Source organism: Mus pahari, chromosome 2 (assembly GCF_900095145.1).
Source record: "Mus pahari chromosome 2, PAHARI_EIJ_v1.1, whole genome shotgun sequence".
Lineage (NCBI taxonomy): Eukaryota > Metazoa > Chordata > Mammalia > Rodentia > Muridae > Mus > Mus pahari.
The window spans coordinates 140,594,734-140,605,707 of NC_034591.1; the positions used below are offsets into that span (position 1 = coordinate 140,594,734).

General features: G+C 50.8%; 1 protein-coding gene and 1 long non-coding RNA gene across 2 annotated transcripts in view; one reads left to right on the plus strand and one right to left on the minus strand.

Moving 5' to 3' along the window:
- Nucleotides 1-5,799, minus strand: part of Cd9 (CD9 molecule) — a 34,002-nt gene extending 28,203 nt beyond the window's left edge. The window contains exon 1 of the mRNA XM_021190909.2: nt 5,604-5,799. Coding sequence (XP_021046568.1) covers nt 5,604-5,669 — 66 coding nt within the window. The 5' untranslated portion in view covers nt 5,670-5,799. The remainder of the gene's footprint in view (nt 1-5,603) is intronic.
- The window catches only part of LOC110316542, a 15,573-nt gene continuing 10,055 nt past the window's right edge, over nt 5,457-10,974 (plus strand). Inside the window, exon 1 of the long non-coding RNA XR_002380274.1 lies at nt 5,457-5,633. This is a non-coding gene — a long non-coding RNA (uncharacterized LOC110316542). The remainder of the gene's footprint in view (nt 5,634-10,974) is intronic.

Below are 10,974 nucleotides of genomic sequence, written 5' to 3' on the forward strand. Positions count from 1 at the left end.
TTTCTCTGTGTAGCCCTGGCTGTCCTGGAACTCACTTTGTAGACCAGACTGGCCTTGAACTCAGAAATCCGCCTGCCTCTGCCTCCCGAGTGCTGGGATTAAAGGCGTGCACCACCACGCCCCCGGCTGGTGGCCCATGCCTTTAATCCCATTTGGGAGGCGGAGGCAGAAGCAGGAGGATTTATCTCTGAGGCCAAACTGGAACTACATAGAGAAACCCCGTCTCAAAAAACAAACCAAACAAATAATAACAATAGAAAAAAAAACTCTACAAAACCCAAAACAGCAACAACCCCCCCAAACAGACAAGCACCCCTCCCCACAGGAATCCATGACTAAGTATTTTCTTGGGTGGATGGGGTAGAAAATTACCAGGATGGATATAATTTTTATAAAATTGTCTCATCTGGGGACAGGATGTTGCTTTCCACAGCTGCATGCCACCACTTGATGGAAAAAAAAAAAAAATGCCCCTGGACCAGCCTGACGTTTTCACAGAATGAAGCAGCCAGGTGTCATGCAGTCAGACTTCAAAAACACAACACACAAAAAGTTACTAAGACTAACCTAAAAACCAAAGCTTTTTTAGTTGAAATACACTTCATCTGGTAGTCCCAGGTCTGGGAGATTTTCAGCCTCTGAAATGAAGAGGGTTTTCGCTCTTCTGTGTGTGAGAAGTAAAACTTTGACTGCAAGACTTTGACTGGAAAGCAAAACCCAACCCTTTGAGGGCTGGGGCAGGGGGTGGGGTATAGCTCAAGGGCAGAATGCTTGCCTTCCATGTACAAGGATTTGCCTTCAATCCCCAAGCTCCAAAAACCAAAAGAATACAAAAAGTTGACAGGTCCTATTAAAGTCACGCTCACCAAACCAGTACAGGGAGGAACTCAGAAGTCACAGTATGATCTCTTTTCTGAATGCCACAAGAGTTTACCCAGCACGCACGACAGCGACAGCACTGCAAATCCACCAGAACCCTGAGATTTGAGCCTCCACTCCTGTCCCAAGCCAGAAATGAGAAAACACCCAGGCAAAACCAGCTACCGCTGTGCGTGCTACCAAAGAAAACATGTTTCTTGTAAACCCAAGGTATTTTTAGGTCCCAAACTGTGTGACCCATTTCAGAGGCCACAGCTCCATATAAAAACTGAATTGAACCCAAAACTAGGCGGAACCACCCCAGGACACACAGGCCTATGTGTTAAGATTAAAGGTTCATGCCCAAAATGCCTCCCAAAGAAGGGCAGGAGCCAGGAAAGGCTCACTTAGGAGAGGGAGCACTGACCGGCCATCCCGATCCACTCCTCTACTGTTGCTTATCAAAGCCTGTCCAAATTTGGGAAGTAACCAGTAACCAGCAGCAGCAAAGGCGGCTCTGCATAGCAAGGTCTGGAACGTTGCCATCGGCAATCTGAAAACAGGGGCAGTGTCTGTGAAGAGTGTGTGTGTGTGAGTGAGTGAGTGTGTGTGTGTGTGTGTGTGTGTGTAAGAGTGTGAGTGTGCTCACATGAACCCAGTTCTCACCACCACCCAGAGATCGGGATTCCTGATCTCCGTTACTGGTAACTATGGCTGGGGTTTAGGGAGAAACCAAAGCTCTAGGCAGGGGCCAGTTCCTATTTTCCATAGCTGGGCAGACACTTGGCCTAGACTCACCCTCTTCCCAACCAGTCAGCCAACTCCAGTACAAGCAGGGCAGTGTTGCTCCAGCCCAGGCGCTCTGTGGGAAGCCATTTTCTGCCACAGTTCAACCCAACATCCAAGTCAAACAACTTCTGAGAGAAGCAATTTGGGTGGGGAGGGGCTCCTGTTACAGCCACCTAACCCTCCACAGCCTGCCCCGACTCGAACCCTGATGCCTTGGAACACTCTAGCTTCATTTCTCAGGAGTGGGTGTGACTCCTCCCTGAGTCAGATGTGTACAAAATGGAGTCAGTCGTTTTGCTGTGAAGAGTGAGGCCGGCTCGTACGTCGGCTCCTGTGGCAGGGAGATGTGGAAAAGCCGCAAGGCTACACGGTACATACTGCCACACCGAGTAAGAGTGTGGCCTAATCTGTGGTTTAAACACCCACACTTACCTGGGAATTGCTCCCACCGTCTCCAAGGCCTCAAATCACTTTCTACTAGTGAACAACAGAGCTACAGGAAGAAGCAGCAAACCTGCCCAGGGGCTGAAGATGCTGAATCCAGGGCTGTGCGCTGACCATCACAATCTATGACCATAAAAGGCCAAGGCGATGGAGCACTTACCACAGAACCAGAGGATAAGGAGAACCCCACCCCCCAAGAGTGAGGGAAGGTAAAAAGGAACAGGGAAGATCCAAGACACAGGTTTATACTCGCAGGTAAAAGCCAGGGAACAGTTCTCACTATCCACCGTGATTTCCGGATTCCTACTCCTATGTTACCTGGCTTGCTGGGAAGTCTTATTAACCAGAGGGAAGGTGGGACGATGGTGTGTGGTGGCCAGGGCTTGTTCTATAGACTGATCTTGAATGGACCTTTGAAACCTTTTGCGTCAAGTCACGGGTTTTGTGATGAGGAAACTTCAGTGTGGATCAGAAAAGTGAGCTGCTGGTGGTTCCCAAGTAATCCCCCCTCTGCCAGGCTCTGAAGCCTGGGTCCAGCTCTCTGCCTACATTTCCAAGCTGCTTCCGTGAAGGTGATGTCATTTCTGGAGGTGGAGGAGAGCCCTCTGTTAACTTCCATCCTTCCGGATGGGGAAGGAGCAGAAATCGAGGGTCAGAGTGCATGGAAGCAGGACCTGGCTGGCTCTCTCAAGCTGGTCTTTCCTTTGCCTAGGCTAAAGACCATAAAAGACCTCGCTATGCGGGATCTGGGGGAATGGGTAGGATAGGGAAAAGCCAGACAGAGGCAACAGGATCAAGGCTGTATAGCAAGGCCACAAACAAACAAACAAACAAACAAACCAAGAATGGGAAAGGCACATTCCTGGCCTGGATCAAGGTGGCCACCACACTGTAGTCTGAAACACTTCTATCACCTGCCATTCAGACATTAGAAAGATGTTTTCTTTCTCAATTCTTTTCTTTCTTTTTTGGAGAGAGTGGAGGGACAGATATGGAGATCTGAGGGAAATCTGGAAACCACCAAAATAGGTTTTTGAGGTCTGGCTCTGAGGTTGTCGGAAAACAGACTGGTTGCTGGCTTGGTTGTGGGCATGAGACACCCAACTTCAGAAATGCAGGCTGGCCAGGCTCAGCTGTCATGGTGCAGCCCGCAGGGGACATGCTCGGGGCCTACGAGAGAGGCAGACTTCCCTTTTCCAGTCCTCCCTCTCTTCCACGGTCCCACTGCAACTACAAGAGGCTGGCTTCTCTTTGGATTCCTGCCATCCAGCCCCTCAGTATCCTCTACAGACAAAGGTGGCCTCTGCTTTCCAAAGCCCATACCAGGCACCAAATGTCAAGTTCATAAATCACTGGTCTCAAGAGATTGAAGAGGTGACATCATAACGATCCCAAGGGTTCCCCCGGAGAGAGCGATCACCGCCTGTCGTAAAAGATATTTTGAGGCGTTTCCTCTCAGCCTTCCTTTATTCCAGCCCAATACTACCTCACTTGATAATACCCTGTCATTTGACCCTGCCTTTAGCACTTAACATATCACGGGCAAGATTTCTGGTCACCAATAGGCAAAATGGGAATGATGTTTCTGACTCTGGTTATATCATGGAGCCTGGGGACGTCTTTGGAGACTGTAAAATACTTACTTTACTCTCCTATGAGACAGGAGAGTAAAGAAAGCAAACGAGGGGCCCGAGGCTGCAGCACTAACTCGGCTTGCGATCTTGGGCACCCTGGTTCCCCACGGTGGCCAGGAGAGCTAGCACCTCCAGTTGGTACATCATCTCCAATGCAGTTCCCAACCCCCACACCAAACCCTTCTAGAGTGAGATTGTTCTGCTTCAGGAGGCAGGGTCAACCAGCAGTGACTCGGCAGGGCAGGGGGCTCTGGACGGGAGCGGAAGTGGCAGCAGGAGACGACAAGATGGGCAGATTGTAGGCCAGCAGGCAACAGAATGAGAAGACATAGGGTGGCCATGGGCACCCCTCCCCTCGGCCCCTTGCATACATATGCCATGGGGGCAGATGGGAGATGCAGGCAGTGGGAGATGCAGGCAGGCTGTGGTACTATGTGGTTTCCCCTTAGCGCCAAACTTTCACACCATCTATGCAGGCGACTGGGGACTGACGGACAGCCTAGCAGGGAAGAGACTGCAGGGCAGACCAGAGGAAAACTCCCCAAAGGACAGGGCGGGGCTGGGTGGGGCCGGCTGCCTTCAGACTTTGTTTTGTGGCGCTGGAGCTGATGAGTGGACCAAGCCAAGCCTGGGAGCTGGCTGCCTGTCTGCAGGGCTGGGGAAACACAAGCAGGGAATGCCCTCTGACATCCTCTTAAGTTGTATGGGTGTGGTGGCTCCTAGAAACCCAGGGTAGTCGCTGCACGTTGTGCAACACTTCCAAGCAACCCCGGGAGAGGATTCAACCTTACAGTTGCTGGAAGTCGGTGAGCATCCCGGTGGCCAGCTCCAAAGGAATAGTGGACATTTTTTTTGTTGTTGTTGCTGTTGTTGTTCAAAGTCTCTGGTGGCACAGGAGTTGCCTAGTTAAACTCTTTCCCGCTTGCCTGGGAGCAAATTTCGTCCATTTGTGTCGGGACAAAAGGGTCTTCCGTGCATTCCCTTGCTTCTGTCCCTTAGTTTTGGGAGAGTGTACACTCTCTGTTGCCCTACCCAGAGGCCCATCTGTAGAGTCTACTAGCACCTGCCTCTGGGCCCTCTGCAGGTGAACGGCCATTCCCCTTGGCCCCACCTGGACATTTTTAGGGCGAGGCTTCAAGCCCGCAGTGCCTGATTACCTGGGAAATGCAGAAACACCGGATTTATCCCATCTAGAAGCGCCAATAGGCACTTTCCCCGCCTTCTTTTCTCTAACTCTCCCAGAGTTCTCTACAGCCAAGATAGTTATCGCTCTTGAAAAAGAATCAAGACAATCTAGTCTTTCAGGTAGCTCAGAGAGAGGCGTGGACGTTTTCAGTTCAGAGTTCAGATCTTAAACAAGGAATGTCCGTCCTCCAGGTGCAGGGAAGACTCCCCACACCCACTTCCTCTCCCTCCGTAGCACCCCTTGTCACTTGTGGGACCACCGAAGTGGGAGACGCTCAACTGCCCTGCTGGCAAAGAGCCTCGCGGGCCGGGGAGGGCATCGAGTTACTCGAAAAGGTTGCTCCGGTTCTCCCTCACTCCTCTCTCACACCCGGGGTGTGCTCCGGGTGGGAGCAGGCACAGAGCCCATCTCAAATACTCGGCGGTAGAAGGACCCGGGAGCGAAGTGCACAGCCGGAGCCACCACGACCCTCGGCTCTCCCACCCACATGCTCCTCCCGCCCACCTGCCAGTCCCGCCCGGCCAGCTGGCAGCTGCTGCGCCTTTCTCTACTCGCCCGGAGTCCGCCTGGCGCGCGCAGTACCAGCGGCTCCCCGCGCTCTCGGCCGCCGGGACACTCTCCGCCCCGGACGCCGTCCAGATCCTGAGAACAGGTGGTCTCGGAGAGAAGCGCGACAGTCGCCTCTCACTCACCCAGAAGATGAAGTTAAATCCGAAGAGCAGGTATTTGATGCACTTGCTACCTCCTTTGACCGGCATGGTACAAGCTGGAGTTGCGTGGGACAAGAGGCACGAACGACTGGGACAGAAGAGACTCAACAACCGACTGAGACAGGCTGCGGCTAGGGTCTGGCCTGAGGCTCCACTTTTAAAAAGTGCCACTCCTTACGGCGCCCGGCCAGCTACTATGCGCATGTGCCGAGGGATGCCGACCCCGCCCCCCGGCCCACCTGCCCCGCCCATGCTCTAATCCCCTCCCCAGACCCAGGTTCTGGGACTTCGGCTCCACCCTCAGTGCGGAGCTCTCTCTGCACCTTACTTTCGCCGTCTGATTCCCGAGATCCTCTTTCCCTCCATCTTCCTTCTTCCCACCGTCTCGGGGTCTTTCGGGACCTCCATACCCGACTTCTTTTACGGGGAGTTGAGTGCCGGCTTCGCCTTTCCCGTTCATGCTAGTTCATCCTGGGCTCTGCATAAGAGCTCACGTTGGAAGACCCCCAAGGGCCATGTAATCTAAAGAACCTTTTCAGATTCCTGCCGCAAGTCTAGCGGCCCCTGTTTGCCTGGCTTGCGTTCTCTCTGACGCCTCCTTGTAAACCTTTTCGGGCTGAACGCACTTATTTGAGCACGGTGGCCGCTAGAATGTTCCAGGTGCTAATCGGAGCAGTTTTCCTTTGCTCAGAAACTTTCTACGTTTAGAGACTTGAGTTGAAACCCTTCTCCATCCTCTATTTACTCCGTTCATTCCCTGCCCCACCTGATGCCACACCCCTACTCTGCCGAGCCTCCATGCCTGCAGGGGTGTGTGCTGTGTGCTGGCCGCCCTGCCCCCCCCGTGAAAATTCTATTGTGCTTTTTTTATTATTTATTTAAATCTATTATTATTTTGAGACAGAGTCTTACTATGCTGTCCTGTTTGGCTTGGAACTCCAGGCTGGCCTCGAACTCATATAGATCTGCCTGCCTCTGCTGGGATATACCATTACACCCAGCGATTTCATTACTTTTGAAGTAGGATCTAGCTGTTGTAGCCCCACTGACCCGGAATTTGCTTATGTAGCTCGGGCTATCCTCAACTCCAGTCCTCCTGCCAGAGCAGCTCAGGCCACCACGTCCTGCTCCGTGACTCTCTAAATTCTTTCTTGATTCTTCCAACTGGGTGAAGAGGTCCTTCTCAATATCCTTTACAGTTTTCTCTTCCTCACCCCTGCAGGAAGTTTCCTTAGCATTCTTCATTGCAAAAGCAAACCATACTTATTACAGAAACATCAGAAAATATCAAGAAGCAAAAAGAATGTGAGTTAATTTTTTTCCTGGGTTAAAGTACGTTGAAGGCCAACGCCACAGAAGACCCTGTCTCCGGCCGGGTGTGGTGGCGCACGCCTTTAATCCCAGCACTCCGGAGGCAGAGGCAGGCGGATTTCTGAGTTCAAGGCCAGCCTGGTCTACAAAGTGAGTTCCAGGACAGCCAGAGCTATACAGAGAAACCCTGTCTCGAAAAAAAAAAAAGACCCTGTCTCCAAAAACAAAAAAATAAAAGGAAGACATTTTCTTCATGTAGCACAACTAGCCTTTGTTAGCCTAGCACAGCCCTTGTTTTACTGTTTATCAGTAGACCGGTTTCACTATTTATCAGTAAGTAGACTGATTCATTAATAATAGACCCAGTTAAAAACATTCTTTTTTCACAGTCTAGTTTAGAAAGGTTCTTCACTGGGGGACAGGAATAGAAAAGCAACAGGTTCTAGCTTCCCTGAAGCAGCTTAGGAGCTGGGAGAAGGAGACCGGCAGGAGACTTGGAGGGTGTGTGGTCAACTTAAGAGTCTCTTGAGAGTGCTCACAAAGTAAGAGTTACAGTCAGGGAAGCCTGGCAGAGCTGGGGCTCCTGTGGTCTTATGGAGAGAACTGGTGAGGACCTTGTCCTCTGAGAGTGAAGGTGAACCCCGGGGGTGTCAGGTAGACCCCTGACTGTGTCTGGGCAGGGCAAGAGGGCAGCCTGCAAGTGCTGTGCAGTTAGGGACCCTTGTTTGTATCTCCAGTCCCTGGAGTAAAACCTTGGGGCACTGGACAGAAAAGTCCAGATGCATTTGAGGGGGTGCGGTTAGGTAAAATGAAGGAGGGCGGTGCAGGGGGATGAAGGATGTCGCCCTGTTAGGGGGTGTGACCAGTTTGGGACAGATGGGAAGGTAGGAGCGGCAATGGGACCTAGAAGTCAGCTGAGGAGTCAGGTGGGAGCCAGAGGGACAGTCTGAACAGTAGCCGATTCTCTGAGAGCTTCCTTCCCTCCTTCTAAATTTTCTTAGTCTTACCACGTTATTCTTGTTGAGTGTAGTACCATGAAGCCACCCTTATCCACGGACAGGGGTTCGAGAGACCCTAACAGGCAATTCTATGCACGTCCCTGAGTCCATCTAAGATAGGCCCCAAGCAGGCACTGTCTGTGAACAGAGCTGACTTTGGAAGTCAGGGGGCATCAGCAATTAGGCGGAGCAGGGAGTGTCCATCTAGGAGGAGCTGTGTGTGAGGGCACAGAAACACAAAACCTGGCATCTGTCTGTGCCAGGGAAGCTATTGACTGTGGGGGAGCTGGGTGGAGGGCAGAGGGCGAGGAAGGAGGCAGAACCTGACCTGAGTCTCTTGTCAGGGGGAATGGATGTCCACGGTCACTGAGAAGACCACTGAGGCACCATCAGGGGCTGGGATAGGGAGAAGATAAGGTCTCCTTGTACTGTTCTGGCGGGAGTCTGTCCATCTTAAGAGAACAGTTCTAAAGGAAAGGTTTTATCTCCTTGTACTCCCTCCCCCACCCTGGGAGAGTGGGGTGCAGTAAACATTTGCATCCACATCAGAACCTGCTCTGGGGAGCCGTGAATCCTGAAGAGACTCTCCCCCACCCCGCTGCCATCTCTATTATGGTTGATATCCATGAAAAGGAACAGCCTAAGACTCTATTACATAGAATTGTGGATTCCTTTTGTTTTTAAAGATTTATTTATTTATTATATGTAAGTACACTGTAGCTGTCTTCAGACACCCCAGAAAAGGACGTCAGATCTCATCTGCGGATGGTTATGAGCCACCATGTGGTTGCTGGGATTTGAACTCAGGGCCTTTGGAAGAACAGTCAGTGCTCTTAACTGCTGAGGCATCTTTCTAGCCCCCCCCCCCCCGATTCCTTCATTTATTTATTTATTTTTTCGAGACAGGATTTTTCTGTGTAGCTCTGGCTGTCCTGGAACTCACTCTGTAGACCAGGCTGGCCTTGAACTCAGAAATCTGCCTGCCTCTGCCTACCAAGCGCTGGGATTAAAGGCGTATGCCCCACTGCCTGGCTGGATTCCTTTTTTTAAAAAAAAAATTATTTTTCACTTGTTCGCTTATTTTAAAAGAGTCTCATTGTGGCCTTAAATTGGAAATCCTCCTGTGGGAGACCCCAGGCCCACACAAAGATGCTCCCTTATATGACAAAAGCCCTGGACCTGGAGTGAGGGTCTTGGTTCCTTCTCTGTGGTTTATTTGGATGGGTAACCTCCTGTCTTGGGACTCTGCTCTTCTATGGTGCAGTGATGTTCTGGGCCAAAGTGTGTTTGTTACAAAAGCTTCATGCTGCAGGCAACCAGGAAAAGGGAGGAATGGAAAAAATGTGGTTTGCTTTAACTGGAAGAGGAAAATGTGGGTAAGCCCTTGAGTCAGCGATCACATGGTGGCAGCCAGACCTTCCAGGCTTTTATAGAGTTTGGACTGGGAAAACTTATTCTGCCTTCCCTGGGGGTGGGGTGGGGGTAGGGTGTGGGTGGGATCCTGTTTCTGGAAAAACCCCCATTCAACTCAGGGGTCCCAGTTGACCCTTGTGCTCCCCCTAGTGGTAAGATTTAAACACATACGGTCAAGCAGGCTTTAGCATGGTCGTTTGTCTCCTCCCCATATGGGCACCAGCATATGCAGACACAGGCAGGATCCTTTTCCCAACAAGAGCCTCCTGGCTACTGTACCAGTGACCACTTGGGTTTCTTACTTTCACTACAAAAAGGTTCCACTACTTCCTTAACTCTAAAGCAGTGGTTTCCAACCTTCCTAACGCTGTGACCCTTTAGTGCGATTCCTCATGTTGTGACCCCCTGAATGATTTCGTAGCTACCTCATAACTGTCATTTTGCTTCCATTATGAATCATAATGTAACTATCCAATAGGGGACTCCCAAAGGGTCACGACTCACAGGTTGAGAACAATGCGCTTCTGGAAAGCCTGAAGTGTGAGCCTGAGGTGTGAGCATTGGGCCATCGCTCTATCTAGTCTTGTCCGTGTGGATTGCCTGGTGTGAACTCTGGGTGTCAGTGTATTCCTGTATTGTTACACACGTGGTGGGTGGTGAGCACCTTCAAATGACTCTCAGTTTGGGTATGGGGCTGAAGAGATGGCTCAGCAGTTAACAACACTGGCTTTTTTTTTTTTTTTTTTTGGTTTTTCAAGACAGGGTTCTGTCTGGGAACTCACTTTGTAGACCAGGCTGGCCTCAAATTTAGAAATCCATCTGCCTCTGCCTCCCGAGTGCTGGGATTAAAGGCATGCGCCACCACGCCTGGCTAGCACTGGCTTCTTTCTTCAGAGGACCTGGGCTCCATTCCCAGCACATCTGTAACTCCAGTTCCAGAGGATCTAACACCTTCTCCTGGCCTCTGTGAGCACAAGACATGCAGATGGTGCCTAGACATTCATGCTAACAAAACATCCATGACAACATAATACGAATTCAGATAAAAAAAATCTAAAAGACCATTTGCCTGGATTAATTTCCATCCCTTGCTGGCTTTCTGTAAATATCTCTGGCCTAAGTTCATGGAGCTATGCCTCACTCAAGGGCAGGTCCTCAGGGATCTGCTTTTCTCTCTGCTCTCCTGTTCCCACCATTTCCTTTGTCTAGTTGCCTCTCTGTCAATTCAAGTCATCATGTTTGTTCAGCAGTCATCCAAACATGTCCCATCTTAGCCCCTGGAACTTGTGGATGTGCCACTCTACTCTGCCTGGAGTGAGGGACTCATAGATAAAGTTAAAGGAACTTGATATATTGGAGATATTTTTGATGGGACTTTGTAATCAAAAGAGATTTCTGTTGTTTGCTTTCATTTTCCCCTCTCTTTTGACAGATCTCATTAAGGAGCCCAGAGTCTGACTCTGGATCCTCTTGCTTCATCCTTTTGAGAATTGGAATTCTCTCTTTCTCCCCTCTCTCCCTTCCTTCCTCCCTCCCTCCCTCCCTCCCTCCCTTCCTCCCTTCCTCCCTTCCTCCCTTCCTTCCTTCCTTCCTTCCTTCCTTCCTTCCTTCCTTCCTTCCTTCCTTCCTTC